Genomic DNA, 15,733 nt, shown 5'->3' with positions numbered 1-15,733 from the left:
GTACCCAACTCAGTAAGGTTCCTGAAGTTCTTTGTACACAAAGAGAATTTTAAAAAGCCATAATTAGCACCAATATTTTCCTATTTCATTTGAGAGTATATACTCTTTTAATATGAAATAATTTTATTATAACATTGATGACATTTCAGGTGTGCATAAATAAAGTTCAACATTATTTTCACCACAAGAGTTCAATTCTGTCTTCCACCCTACGGTGCATCCCATCTACCCAACTTCAGGCCCTGCCCTTCTGGTAACCATTAGTTAGTCTTAGAATCTGATGCTTTTTGTTTTATTTAATTCATCTATTTGTTTGTTTTTGCCATATACCACAATGAGTGAAATCAAATGGTGTTTGTGTTTTTCTCACCTAATTCATTTATATCAGTACATCACTGTTATGACTTGTAATTATTTTTGGTCATTTCACTTTGAGACAATATTTTTACAGTCATGTATTAATTTAAAATATAGTCGATGCATTGCCTTCTTGTGGCACAGCGCTTAAAGTCAGTGCTTCACGCTGTCAGTATACACTGCAGCATTAATTCAATCACCGGCCAGAGAGCTGACCCACATGGTGCAGCAGACCTCTCCTATCTCACTGGCTGCTCCCCTCAGCATCGTATTTCAGTTGATATACCTTTTTTGCTTCCCACTCTGTCTCTGGTGAATCCTTTCACACTCCCACTGTATGCATAAATAAAAAACTAAACTAATCTTTAAAAAACAAATTCTTTAAAAAATAAACTAAAAAAAGCAGTAGATACAATAGAAATTTCATTTTCTGTTGTTTTAGTCTTTCAAATGGCATGCTTTTATGAATTGATTTTCACTTTGTCACTAATTAGCTCATTAAGTAAAATTAAATAGTAGAAAATTAGTATTTATTTTGCCTTATTTATAAATTTCTGTTTCTGCCACTCCTTGTGACTATATTGTCAAGAAGAAATATAGAACATGAAAGACGAGGGAATCTTGTCCTAGATCTTGAAATTCATTTATAAAGGTCACTTTATGGTTATAAAACAAACAATTGAACACAGACCTTTCTCCCCCAAACATGCATCATGTTTAGTGTGTGATTTATACATGGAAGAGTATCTTGAAATTTATTCAAAATAGTTTTGCTTTTTAGTTTCTACTGTAGAGTATGCTGGGAATTCAGGAAACAAACAGGCTGAGAGCTTCTTAAGCCTCTTTTCTCAGATTGTTGTATACCGCTGTTCACAGTGAGGAGTTTGGTACTGTGTTAAATGTATATCTGTGTTGGTTTAAAAGTTATAGTGAAATGATTCCCTTTACTTTGATTGTAATATGTAATATTCACTAAGCTTTTTAGATATTGTTCCTATGATCTAAAGTAACCAAAGAGGATGAATAGAAATTAAATGATTACTGAGGGTTAAGTTCTATTCTAAATGTTCACATGCATTAACACATGTCAAGAATTTCTTAAGGTCTCATTATCATCATTTTTTGTATCAAGAAACTATGCGTAGAACTGTTTTATGACTTATTTTTATAGCTACACAGCTTGTAAAGATAAAGTTGGTATTCAAGCCTCCTCATTCAGTCTGCAACTAAAATCAGAGCTTTACTCTTTTAAAATCTCATTCGTATTCAAGGTGTACTGATAAGCTTTATACAAAGATTTTCTGAATATCCAGGTTCTGACCACAATTGTCCCTTCTCAGCTCCTTCTTCAACAGTCAATATAATATTATATACTTACTTACAAATGCTGCTTTCAATACCCAAAATTGGATGAAAAGTATCCTTATTTTGTAAATAAATAAATAAATAAATAAATAAATAAAATAAAAATAAAAATAAATAAAGGAGGGGGGTTAGCTTTTTCATTATTTTCAGTGATAGTATGATTCATCTGGAAGCTTAGGGGTTAACTCTTTTAATTTTATTAAGCATTCTTAATTACTTACTATATACTAACAAATATTAGTCTGCAGTATCACTATGAGAACATGTTTCCTTTAAATTTTCATGAGATTTTTGGTTACAGCTCTTTTGAAGTGGTTATATTATCTTCCAGTGAAAGATAATTTGAAGGCTCAAAAGTCACAGTCTTTTCTCTAGTCAGCAAAAAATCAATGCAAATGTTATCTACAGAATTTTAAATGTGTAAAAGATTAGTTCTCTATAACATATTCACTTACCTGTTCTAAAGGTGTAGTATGAGGAACATGTTCAAGGAATTACTCAAAATTAAAACCTACTTCTCATTCTCTATGACCCCTGCATACGATTCCTCATACTATTTTCTGTCTCTTTTATAAACATGTGAACCACTTTGGAGGCAGGTTTTCTGGCACTCTGGGAATATCCAAATTTCAGCGGGAGTTGTTAAAACACTGAAGCTGCTGCCCGAGCATGACCGCTAGAGATACTTACTTATCAGCATAAGCATTTGCAGATCCTGTAATATGTTGTCGACTCTCTTAGCAGGGAATTGATTAAAGTAACCAGAGAGTATTTGTTTGACTGATGTGCTGTAGGAAGTGTAGAATCTTGGATTTAATGGACACACTCTTTCCCTCATCTTACTCCTGAGCTATCCTTCTACCTTCCTTCAACAGCTTTGTGGGCAATGTCTCAGATGAATAACCCCTCAGAATATTATCTTCAGTGTAAAACTTTACCTGTCTATGCTATAAATTTACTACTAAGAGTTTATTTTTAAGCACGATGCACTGTGGGTAATTGGTGTCTGATGGGGAAAATACTAATATTACCAAAATAAAAAGAATAAATAATTATTAAAAATAAGTAAAACCATATTAGAAACATTACAAAATAAAAACATGTATAACATTAGCTATTTAAGATGTATATATTTTGAAGGATAAAATAATATTAAATAATTAAAATTTTGATAGTATACATGTGGTACAACTATTTTGTACTAGTTAAAGTAATAATATTTTTTTCATTCAGAAATATTGTTATGAGACTTCCAGAAAAAATCTACATGGTATAAAACAGTTTCATAATCATCACCCCCCTTTATTGTAAATTATTATACTAATGTTTTATAAAGTGTTACTTTTATAAAGTCATCACTATTATCCTGGTGTACTGTACACCACAGACTTCAAAGTCTCTTTCAATAACTGGCAAAAAAAGTATATTGTATTTACAAGAAAGTTTACTATGAATATGTATAGCATGCAGATTATAGAACCAAACAAAAATCTATATACTGTTTCAGTAAAACTTACTCAATTTATCTTTCCAAATAAAAAGAGATATAGATATATCTATCTCATTTCCCCCCCAAAGATTTATTTTCTTTTAACAGTTTACTGCACACACACACACACACACACATACACACTCACTCCTGTGGGACAATGGCCTTAAACCATTTCTTCAAAGACTGGCTAATACAGTCTTCTCTTTTGGTTCAACTATGTTCTGACTCAATTAGACATTCCTTCAAATTTTATACTACTTATACTAATAGTTCGTTACTTCATGATTCCATATGTACTCTAATTTTTTGGTTGGTCAGGGTAAAATTCTGTGATTCTTCAAATATGCCTTCCCTGTCCTCAGATGTTAAGAGCTTTTAGTTTATATTTTTACTGTATATTTATCATACATTCTTCCACAAGTTTAATGTCTTGCTTTTGATTGATTTATTGTGTGAATTTGCTTTTTACTTCCTAACATTCAAGTAACAGCCTAATTACATTGACTCTTGTTAAATATAATGTCCTTTGATTTCCAAAGTACGCTTTGGGTCACAAAATTTAAGTGTCTTAACTTTAAATATGTTTTCTGGCAGCATAAATATAGTGTAGCTATTGTTTCAAGAAATAATGAAGCCCTTTGTTCTCAGTTATTCTCAAGTAGCTAATATGAGGCCTTGGAATAGGTATTAAACTGAGACTCAAATATTTCTTTCAGGATCTGCTCAAGGAGCTCAGAATCTTAGTGGAGATGGACATCAAATAACCCAGTGTTAAGTGTGATGATACAAGTTTGCAATAAGTCAAACTTTGTCTTACGGAGTTTTCACATTTCTATGAAAGAGGCCACCTTTCTTAAAGTAGGCAACTGTGCCTTTATTAATGAGAATGAACTTGCTTCAGCAAAAAGTAAAAGAAAAATCTGGGCAGAGAAAATTGTTTGTCAGAGGGATAGAAACAAATTGGCTAATACCTTTGAACTACATAGTAGAGTGGGTGATGAAGAAGGAGTGTTTTTGATGGGGCTAGCAAAAAGTTATGTCAGAACATGAACCTTGAAATATTTTTAACATCAAAGCAGTTTGGAATTTATTATGTAGTTAAGAAGGTACAATTGAAATGCTAAAATAGAGAATGAGGGAATTGCATTTTCACAAGATCATGGTTATAGGCACTGTAATGTAATTATGCTGTTACATGAATAATCTAGGAGAAATAATGAAAGTCTGACCTCAGGCTTGGACGGCAATGCAGGAGTGGGTATGGTTAAATTACAGGTAGAACTGAAGCATAGGGTGTGTGGTTGATGATGGCATCAACAGAAAGTGTCAAGTTCCCAAATATACTCTTTAGATTTGCTGTATCAATATCAAATAAGATGGGGATTTTCAGAAGGCCAAGTGCAGGACCTCATGGATTTTCTCCCCAACACAACAAACATGACTACAGAAACATACAAAAAATGATTATTTAGCATCTTTGGCACTTATTCTAGGGTAGAAAATAGAGTCAGTTCATTCAGGAGCGTCTGTTGTATCTTATTAAAATAGTTAACTAAGGACCTGGCATCTAAGGATGACCTACTCCTCTCTGTTCCCTACCAGCATCATAGTATGGAAGCCGCACTGCTCTTGTCTGGGTGCTGTACTCCATGCAGGTGTGGGCAAGAAGACAGAGACTCCTCACAGCTTTGAGTATGAGACTGTGGTTTCAAGCTTCACCTGGAAGAGCAAGACCTTGAGTGCTGAAGAAGCTCTGCTTCAGGTAGGCACAAAGGAAATAATAGAGGCTTTTAATCTTCGCCCAGTGCCTACTTATAAGGCAGAGTGTCTACTTACATTAGGTATCTAAGTCAAAATCATAGAAACAAAATGTAGAACTGTGGTTTGCAGGGACAGGGAGGAGTAAACGGGAAGTTGCTTTTCAGCGAATATGTAGCTTCAGTTTCTAAATGAATTAGTTTTAGGAATAACTCTATAGCCTTGTACCTATGTTAATGATACTGTATTGTGCACTTAAAGATCCGAGACAATTTCATAGTAAGTATTCTAATCCTCATCATCACCACCACTACCATTATTAAGACTTCAACTCTAGACATGACTGATGAAAATACTAGCCCCTCTCTCCCAGCACCCCAATCCTCCAATTTACTTGTAGAGTAAAAGCTTGTAGTTTGCTCAGAAAACTGACCAGGGACACTCTGCCCCTCCTAATGCCTACTCATAAATCAGGGATGTCACTTAGGTGAAACAAGTGGCCGTCTCTCCCTAGCTTCAGTATAAAAGAATGTAGATTCTGTCCAGGGGAACTCACAACTCCACCTGAGGGGTTTGTGGGTATTTGGAACAGAGCTTGGAGAGTTCCAAGTATAAAGGCAATATTAAAAAAAAAAAGAGTTCTTGGTGGAGAGTAATTAAGAAGTTACTCATAGCACCAAGTTACTGCTATCAACAAAACAAATTGCATAGCAAACAGTTTAATAGAGAGCAACATGCTAAGAGACAAACAAGTAAAACCCTGTTGGGATCACAGTCAACCCTGGGGATAGGGGATGTTAAATGCATGCGTAGAATGTGTCCACTTAGCAGAGAAATCAGACAGGCACTGAGAAGAAATGAATAGATAGAGAATCTCTAAGCTACACCAGGTCCATTTAAAAGGGTGCAGGTCTCACTTGCACCCAACACAAAAACACATCCTGTAATCAAAAGCTATCTGAAAAATTAAACTATACTAATTTAAGAACAACTCCTGGGAACCAAACTTAGCAATAAAATCATGCGTTGGTAGTCTTCCAGACTACCAAGCCTATGTACCTCTCAGAAGTGACTGAACAGGGAATATCCAACAATATTCCTTGACTAAATGTGAGGAAAAATGTAAATTCCTTGCCGTACCTGGTAAGTGATAAAGCTCTAATTGATCAAGGAAGCTTAAGCATAATCATTGACCAGTCTGTGGTTTATGGTGTCCCAGAGGTAGGCAGGTTAAGAGGTTAAGCACAAGGGAAATCATCTGAACAGGGAAATCATCTAAACAGAGAAATCAGAGACTACACACTGGGAGGTGGAGGAGGAGGATAAAAATCATAGAGTTAACAAAACAAATGGAATTCCACTGAACAACATGTAAAGAAAAAGAACATCAATAATGGGGCCTCCTTGGTGGCTCAGGGGTTAAGTCTAAATTCTATGAAGCTATAAGCAGCCACTGCAGCACAAGTTCAATTCCCACCAGGGAGCTGACCCACATGGCACAGCAGACCTCTTGTCTTACCTGCTGCTCCTCTCAGCAGTGTATTTCAGTCAGTCTATCTGTTGTTCTCCTCACTCTCGCTGGTGAATCCTCTCACCCCACTGCCCCATGCCTCTGGCCTACACCTCAGCTCTTGTATGCATTAATATATATTTACTAAGTAAAACTTAAAAAATCATGAACACTGGAGGAACCAGTACGACCACTATGGAAATCTGTTTGGAGCTTCCTCTATGACCCAAACTGCTAAAAATGGAGCTTCTATATGATGCAGCAATCCCACTCCTAGTTATCTACCCAAAAGACACACAAACACAGGTTCAAAAAGATACCTGCACCCCCATGTTTATTGCTGCTTTATACAGTTGGAAAGACATGGAAACAACCCAAATGCCCAAAAGTGGGTGACTGGATTAAAAAGATGTGGTACATATACACAATGGAATATTACTTAGCAACCAAACACACACACACACACACACGCCTTTTGCAGCAACATGGGTGGAGCTGGGAAAGATCATGCTTAGTGAAATAAGCCAGAAGGAAAAGGAAAAATGCTAGATGGTTTCACTCATCGCAGGAGTATAACAAACCAGGCAAGGAAATAATAATAATAATGATAATGAACAGCTATATACCAGAGACATTTTATTGGGATGGAGTGGGGAATGGCATCAAAAACAGTGGGGGAGAGGGAAATGTACTGGACTATGGTGAAGGCACACAGGTGACCTGGTGATGGGAAGCCCACGGGGATTACAACTGAGATGGAAAAATGCACAAAATGATGTAAAAATAAACATATTATTTTTTAAAAAAAATCAACACTGGGGGAACAAAGGGACAGTAACCAGAGTTGTTACGCTATTAGCCAAAAAAGTCCAGCTTTGCAACAAAAGTAGTGAGACATACAAAATCACAAACGTGTATCCCATACACAAAAATAAGCAATAGAAGTTGCTTCTATAGGGACCCTGATGTTGCACTTAGCAGAAAAATAGCTCAAAACAATTGTAAATATATTATGAAAACTAAAGAAAATCATATCTAAAGAATTAGAGGAAGGCAGTTAGAGAATATCAACAAAGATATAAAAATTATAAAACATAGTAAAATGGAATTTCTAGAGTTGAAGATTATAATGTAGGTGAAGAAATTGGTAGAGAATGATATACCACCAGTATATTTGAAGAAACAGGAAAAAAGAGAACCCCAGTAAACCTGAAAATTTATTGATGGTGATTACACAGTCTCAGAAACAGATAAGAAGACTAAATGGAGCCTCGGAAAAATGCAGGCTACTGCTAGGATTGTGTGTATTTATAGAGGTAAATTCTGATTTCTAGATTGAACGTCTGATAGTGATTGTAATTCATATTAGGAGTACAGTAAATATCAAGTTTATGGACATAGATGATTCATTTAATTTATACACTTTGAACTTCAGATGCCTTGGGGATGCCTAAGGAAGGATTGCAGCAGAAATTTTCAGCTCAGAAAGGAGGAATAAAAGGGACATGTCATTGCCCAGAATAAATACCGTGCGGACAGCACTGCCATTGTAGAGGTTGCAAGCTCTGTCCTACTACTGAGTCAAAAATACAGAAGTTAATACACTTTTGTATCAAAAATATAAAAATGCATGAGTTAAAAATATAAAAGTTGTTATACTTTTGTATCAAAAATATAAAAGTTGATGACATTTCAAGAGCCTGGAAGCTCCATTCTGTTGATGCTGTTGAGCCCCCTACAAATTTCTGGGGTCTAGGTCCTTGACATTGCTGCTGTCAGGGACAAACACACAAAAATATTAAGCTCTCCCTCCTTTCCCCCCGTCTTCCCTTATCTAGCTGTGTCTTCCAGTGATAGAGCGTTTTGGAAGTAAGTCTGTAAATTAGTTTCAGTAATTTTCAGGCTGGTAGTTCTCTAGTATAGAGAGGAGACTATAGAAGAGCTAATGTGACGCTGAAAGTCAATACACATATTTGAAATCATCTTTGTACTTGGCTGTTCAGCATTGATCAACACTATTCCGCATTTACTTAACTTCCAAAGAATGATAGTTGTTCAGCCATAAATACATGTATGACCCATACAAATTAAGATACTCTCCCCCAATTTGTATCTCCTAACTTATTTTTAATCCCACATGAATATTCTGTAAGTTGGATACTAAGATTTAAAGTCCACCAACCATAGCTCCTTTTAAATTAAAAAGGGAATTTAAAATTTGTTACCAAATACCTCGAATACATGATTGCCAGAATGCATGATTTAGGATGAAAATATTTTTAGTCTCCATAGTTTTGCCATTGGGTTGTGAAACCATATATTTATGGCTGACTTTTCGTACAGTTTATTTCATTCTTTTTCACCTTCATTGAAGATTCTGATGATGGTATTTCTTTTCTTGCTTGAGTGAACAAACTTTAATTTATCGGACTATGTTATTTTCATTTACTCCTTGATATGCAAATACTATGAAGCACCATAGAGGATAACTTAGATTTTAGGTGTGATCTTCATTGTCCTATTTTCATATCATTTCTAGTGCACTAGACAACTGGGATAAATCTGCTTAGCTGGTTTAAAAATCCCTTTTCTTTTGAACCAGAGGCATTAGACTACTGAGATAGTCAGTGATTTTATACTTTCAAATTAATTTTAAATTGTTTTATCCTGTTGTTGGGAAGAATTTATTGGGAACCATGACATGTAAGTGAAGGGACAAGAAACAGCAACTCATAAATGTTACTAAAACATAGATAAGCATTTTTTAAGGTTGTAGATTTTTAATTGCATGTAGGATCTGATTCTAAGTCTAATGCTCACAATTACTAAATTTTATAATGCTCAGTTTTCAATAGGTAGTGTATAATGGTCTTTGTTTTTGTTGCTGTGAAGTTAAGAGAAATGTATGCAAAGTACTTCAGACATTGTTAGAACCCAATAAATAGTAGTTACAATTCAATGTAGATGATAGAAAAACAAAATTGCAACATAAGTGACTGATACTATATTGGAATGGTTTTTAGTTAGATACATGATCAGATGTTTTATTGTGTACATGCTTCTGTACATTATCATTTCCCAGGTTGTACTTCTAATTGTTACAAAATCATATACCTCAATGTCTCTGATGATGGTGATGATGGCAACGATGATGATGCCTTTGATGATTGTATTTCAGTTAGAAGTCTGATATGGAATTCATGTGTTTGGCCTTTATTTTTCTTATTGCTTTCTTCATGTCTTTATTCCTGAATGTGTAGATGATTGGATTTAAAAGGGGAGTAAAAATTGTATAAAACACAGACAAGATTTTGTCTACAGAGACATTACTGAATGGCCATACATAAATAAAAATGCAAGGTCCAAAGAACAGTACTACCACTGTAATGTGAGCTGAAAGGGTGGACAAAGCTTTCGACGACCCACTAGAGGAGCGATGCTGGACAGTAATCAGGACAATGCTATAGGAGATGAACAGAACGATGAAACAGAACAAAGAGAGTACTCCGCTGAATGCAATGATCAAGAGCTCCAAGATGTAGGTGTCAGTGCAGGCAAGTTTGATCACCCGAGGCAGGTCACAAAAAAAACTGTTCACGACATTGGAACCACAGAATGGTAAAGTCGCTGTGAAAACCATTTGGCTCGTAGTGTGCACTAAACCAGCTGTCCAAGAAAGAACTGTAAGAATGATGCAAACACGATGGCTCATAATATTTTTGTAATGGAGGGGTTTGCATATTGCAATGTATCTATCAAATGCCATGGATACAAGAAGCATCATCTCACTCCCACCTAGAAGGTGAAGAAAAAACATCTGGGCCATGCAGCCATCAAAAGAGATGGCCTTATATGCACTAATTAAATTGTAGATCATCTTAGGAGTAGCAAAGGAGGCCAAGGACATATCAATAAAGGAGAGATTGGCCAGTAGGAAGTACATGGGAGAGTGCAATTGAGGGTCCAGTTTCACTACCAAGATAATGGTGAGGTTACCTAAAACAGTGGCTATATAGACAATGGAAAAAAAGAAGAAAAAGAAAATTTGTAACTCCCGAACCTCTGTGAGCCCCAGCAAAATAAACTCAGACACGGTGGTGTAATTTTTTTTTTCCATTTGTTTGGCTATTGGTGTATGTTACCTAAAACAAAATTAAAATCTGTGAGTTAAAATGGAAAGAAGAAATACATATTCACTTAACTTTGCTTCCTAAAATACATGAAAATGTGCAAAAAGATTAAAAAATGTGGAATAACACCAAATTCAAGAATTGAGAATAGATCAGATTTCTTAACAGAGATTATGAAGAATATTTGCCACATGCCATAATATTTTTAAAGGAACTGAAGTCATCATCTATAACTCATATCTGTACTAATCTTAAGAAAAGTGACATCTCAGTTGGATGTTCCATGCCACCTTTTTTGGAATTTAGAGAACAGAATTACTGCTTCTCTGTAGGAAAATAAGAGGATGTTTCCATCTTGGGATCTGTCCCTACCCTACATAATCATAAAAACCACATAAATGAGGAAGAGATCAAAATATTTTATAATGGAAAAACAACATCAAGAAACATGAAATTGAGTATATGTAATACAGAACATTGAAAATCTAGGAGTCAGTCCTGTGGTCTCTGCTGAAAATCAGATAAGCAGAGATAATCAGTGCATGAATCTATGGTTAGCCAGCTTAAAGTGGCTTCTCACTTATTTATTCCCAAAGGTGAAAAAGTCCAAAAATTTTCATCTTCTCCCATAGGCCCTGAATTTACCTTTGAGCCTATAAACATAGTCATTTGAGAGGTGGCATGTTCAGAGAGCACATGAACAGAGACTCATTCCTGGCTTCATACTGCCACCTTTAATTTTCTCTTCCACATGGCTAACTGTGCAAATATATTTTAAAGTATTCATGATAATATTTGTAAAATATCACAAATACAGAGAGGACCTACAGGGAACATACCATGGATCGTTAAGGTAGATCCATATGGAACGACAGCCATTTAAGCATGTATGACAGCCAGACTTTTTAAAGAAAGTTATCAAAGAAGATATTCCAGACACCCAAGAAGAGAAAAATAACACAATATCATTTTAAACTAAAATTAGAAAAAGACCCATGAAAACTATTTATATATGATTGAAAACTTCATTAATGAATATAAGTACACCCAATGTATGTTTATAATATTTTGATATGTTTTAACTCAGGGTAGCTCAAGAATAATATAGTACTATTAGTCACAATTAACAAATATTTGTATTTTTATCATATTTCTTCACAATTTTTAAATAAATTTAAAAATACCGCTCTATCTAAAGCTCACTTTTATTATTTGGTATGTATCTTACAAAAATGAAAAATTATATTCTGTCATAATGATTTTCTGCAAATAAAAATATCATATTGCTGAATTGCAATTAAAACAGTGCTGTTCATATATGTAGATATATTTCTACTTACATGCAAAAGACTTTTTCAGGGTTATATTTCTAAAAATAAATTATTAATTCATTTTCATCTAATCAGCAAATGCCAAATAACTCACAAACCTTGGTAGTTTTTTGAAGTCTCCTTCTAATCACTGTTTTTTATTGTAGGAATAAAAACTATTTCACTAGTAGGAAATCACTTTATATAATTAACTGTTAAAGAACTAGATAGCCAAATGATGCAATAAAGAAATGAAACAAAATAAACATCCAATAAATGTAAAGATATATGAGGTTGAGGAACTGTAATATATCAAACAACTATAAATTCATGTGTGTTTTTAACGTATTCCTAGGCTAAATACCAGCAGATTTGTGGAATATGAGAAGTTATTGTACAATGTATATTTAAATGCAAAAGATCAAGATGAGTCAAGGCAACCTTGAAGAACAAATTAGAGGATTAATTGTGTATTTTATCAAGACCTACTATAAAGTTATAGATACTCTCCTTGTCTTGTGATGTGGTTACTTCCCGGTACACAAATTATAAGTGGAAAATATCGTCAGTCAAAAATGCATTTAATTCATCTAACTGATCATCATCATAGCATAGCCAGACATACCTTAAAAATGCTCAGGACAACTGATTAACCCATAATTGGGTAAAATCATCTAACACAAAGCTTATTTTAAAAGAAAGTGTTAAATACCTCAGACACAAATAAATTTTATCTCAGGCATGATAGGATGCAGATACAAAATACATTAAAAAAAAAAATAAACCTGACAACCCAGTATAATGTATATTGCCCTGGAGGCCTTGTGATTGGCTGGAGCTGTGGCTCCCTTCCACACACAACTGTTACATTGCACATCAAAAGCCAGGAGAAAGATCAACATTTGAAAAACAATTCCTACTGAATGTTCAGATATGCCTTTGTAAAGTTGAACAATCTAAGCCTTAAGGAGACAATTTTCTTACAAGACAGTTTGTAGTTGGTTCAAGGATATAAAAATAAACCATGAGGCCCTCCCTGGTGGCGCAGCGGGTTAAAGCACAGCACTGAGAAGCTAAAACCACTTCCGCATGAGTTCGATTCCCGCCTGCCCCGGAGGTGACCACATGGCATGGCAGACCTCTCCTGACCCGCCCGCTGCTCCTCTCAGCAGTGTACTTCACTGATCTGCCTGTTCTGTTCCCCGCTCTGTCTCTGGTGAAGCCTCTCACCGCCCCTGAGCCTCTGGCCTGTACCCCAGTTCTGTATGCACAAATAAATAAATCTTTAAAAAAATAAATAAATAAATAAACCATGAAACTGAAAATAGAAGAAAAGCTGTTAGCAACAAGTAACATAGTAAAGATATTTGTGGAGAGATAATGATGATTCACTGGTGAGCCAGGAGGGCTGCATTGTGATACCTCCGCAGCTGCTGGTGATTCTTCTTTGACAAAGTGTCTCTTCCTAATGTCAGAATTGTGCCAATGCAGTAAATGCCAGGGGCTGACTTTTCCATATTCTTCTTCTAAAAAGCTCACCTTCAGAATTCATATTCCTTGGCCCCTAAGGTTTGGCATTTGATCTTTTCCTGAGTTTCTTCTGTGATTTGTCTGATTCAAAAGTAGACCAGGTAGCAGGTGCATTACTTAGCCAGGACACAAGACAAGGCTGCTAGCAGTGACTCGCTGCCTGTATACTTCTTGGGCTGATAAGTGAAGGAGGAACCTTCTACACTTGTAACTTTTCCTACTAAATCCTGACTTTTTGATATTTGACCCTGTTATGTTATATAATGTTGTTTACCTATAAGCACTGTTTAAAATGGTAGAGTCATGGCACTTTAGAATGAGAACCCAGAACAAAATAATGAGATAGTAAGATGTAATAGACTTATTGTCCAGAAGTAGACATAACACATATGTGAATGCCATAAACACATATTTTCTGAAGGCCTCCCTGGTGCTTAAGGGTTAAGTCTCAGTGCTATCACTGCTGTTGGCCTGAATTTGATCCCCAGCCAGAGAGGTGACCCACATGGCACAGCAGACCTCTCCTGTCTTGCCCTCTGCTCTCCTCAGCAATGTATTTCAGTCAATCTGCCTGTTCTGCTGCCCATTCTTTCTGATGAATCCTCTCACCCCCTGCACCTCTGACCTATACCCCAGGTCTTCTACATTAAAAAAAAAAGATATATTTTCTGAATCAGTAAACAAAATATTCAGTAAGTGATAATGGAACAATTTAAAGAAACAATGAAAAGAGAAGAAATCATAAGGATTGGTAATTAACAGAAGAGCTGCAAGAACCTTTAGACACAAATATACTCAGCCTTATTGATAAGTGAAGAAATGCAAGTGAAAATATATTTAATTTTATCACTAATTTTATCACTTTAAAAATAAAAGCAATTTTGGTCAGGATGTGAGATAAAAAATGTTAAATACAACCTTTTGTACATTGACAATATTTTCTGGAAAAGTTGGAATGATGCCTTAAATTTAAGTTTTAGAACACTTTAAGAGATAATCTCCACTTAAAAGGAGAACCTCTATTTAAAGCTTAATTTTTCAAAGAAAAATGATGCAAGTGCTCACTATACAATTGTCTTTAATAACCAAAAAAGGGAAAATTGCCCAGAACTTGACATTAATGAAATAATTTTAAATGTTCTATTTTTTAAAAAAGATTTACTTATTTATGCATACAGAACTGGAGTACAAGCCAGAGGTGAGGGGGGTGAGAGGATTCACCAGAAACAGAATGGGTAGCAGAACAGATTGAGATACACTGCTGAGGGCAGCTGCAGGCGGGTCAGGAAAGGTTTGCCATTCCATGTGGTCACCTCCCTGGCCAGCGATTGAACTTGTGCTGCAGTGGCTGGTATAGCCTCATAGTGTTGTTCTTTAACCCATTGCATCACCAGAGAGGGCCCTAAATGTTCTGATGTTAAATAAACTAGTATAATGTGTTTAAAATCATGGAAACAAGTAAATTAATGTCAAACAGGTCTCAGAAAATCATAAATTTGTTTAACTATCAAGGTTACTTACTTATGGTATATAAGCTTTGGGGATTTAAGACAGATTCTAGTTTTTATAAGTTAAAGTAATTTAATATTTTGTATTTTAAGAATTAAAGCTTGCCAAAATGTAATATACATTTAGCTGTCAAAGACTTCAAATCAGACAACCATGGATTTACATAGTTGTAAAACTAATTTAAAAACTTGGAAAAACAAATCTGCAAATAACCAATCTTGTGTAGAAAAGCACTGTAGGTTGCTCATCCACTGCCTAAGACATTATTTTTTTTATTTTTTAAAGATATATTTATTTATGCATACAGAACTGGGGTACAGGACAGAGGTGCAGGGGCAGTGAGAGGATTCACCAGAGACAGAATGGGGAGCAGAACAGACCCACTGAGAAGTACACTGCTGAGGGGAGCAGCAGGCAGGTCAGGAGAGGTCTGCCACATCATGTGGGTCACCTCCAGGGCTGGGGATCGAACTCATGCTAAAGTGGCTTTCGCTTCATTAGTGCTGTGCTTTAACCCTCTGCGCCACCAGGGAAGGCCCTGCCTAAGACAATTAGGGCTGCAGCAGCTCTGAGCTTAAGGTGGTAATTATAGATTTGGCAGTCTATTACAGATTGCAGAGATTGGAAGTTTATTCTAAGTCAGATATCAACTTTTGAAGATAAAACAAATTCACAAAGAGAAGCCACATGTCCCTGTCTTCCTTTCCCAGCAACCCTTGCAAAGTGTCCTCTGATGAATACTAGGAACATTCTTGAAAAAGGACAATGGAGA

General features: G+C 35.5%; 1 protein-coding gene across 1 annotated transcript; it reads right to left on the bottom strand.

Moving 5' to 3' along the window:
• Nucleotides 1-9,660: 9,660 nt before the first annotated feature.
• Nucleotides 9,661-10,599, bottom strand: LOC101628586 (olfactory receptor 4K3-like). The gene has a single exon (XM_004694576.1). It carries the CDS (start codon nucleotides 10,597-10,599, stop codon nucleotides 9,661-9,663), a length of 939 nt encoding a protein of 312 aa, XP_004694633.1.
• Between the last annotated feature and the right edge of the window lie 5,134 nt (nucleotides 10,600-15,733).

This window comes from Condylura cristata, unplaced genomic scaffold (assembly GCF_000260355.1).
Source record: "Condylura cristata isolate star-nosed mole 26May11 unplaced genomic scaffold, ConCri1.0 scaffold00045, whole genome shotgun sequence".
Lineage (NCBI taxonomy): Eukaryota > Metazoa > Chordata > Mammalia > Eulipotyphla > Talpidae > Condylura > Condylura cristata.
This window is presented reverse-complemented; position numbering and strand designations above follow the sequence as displayed.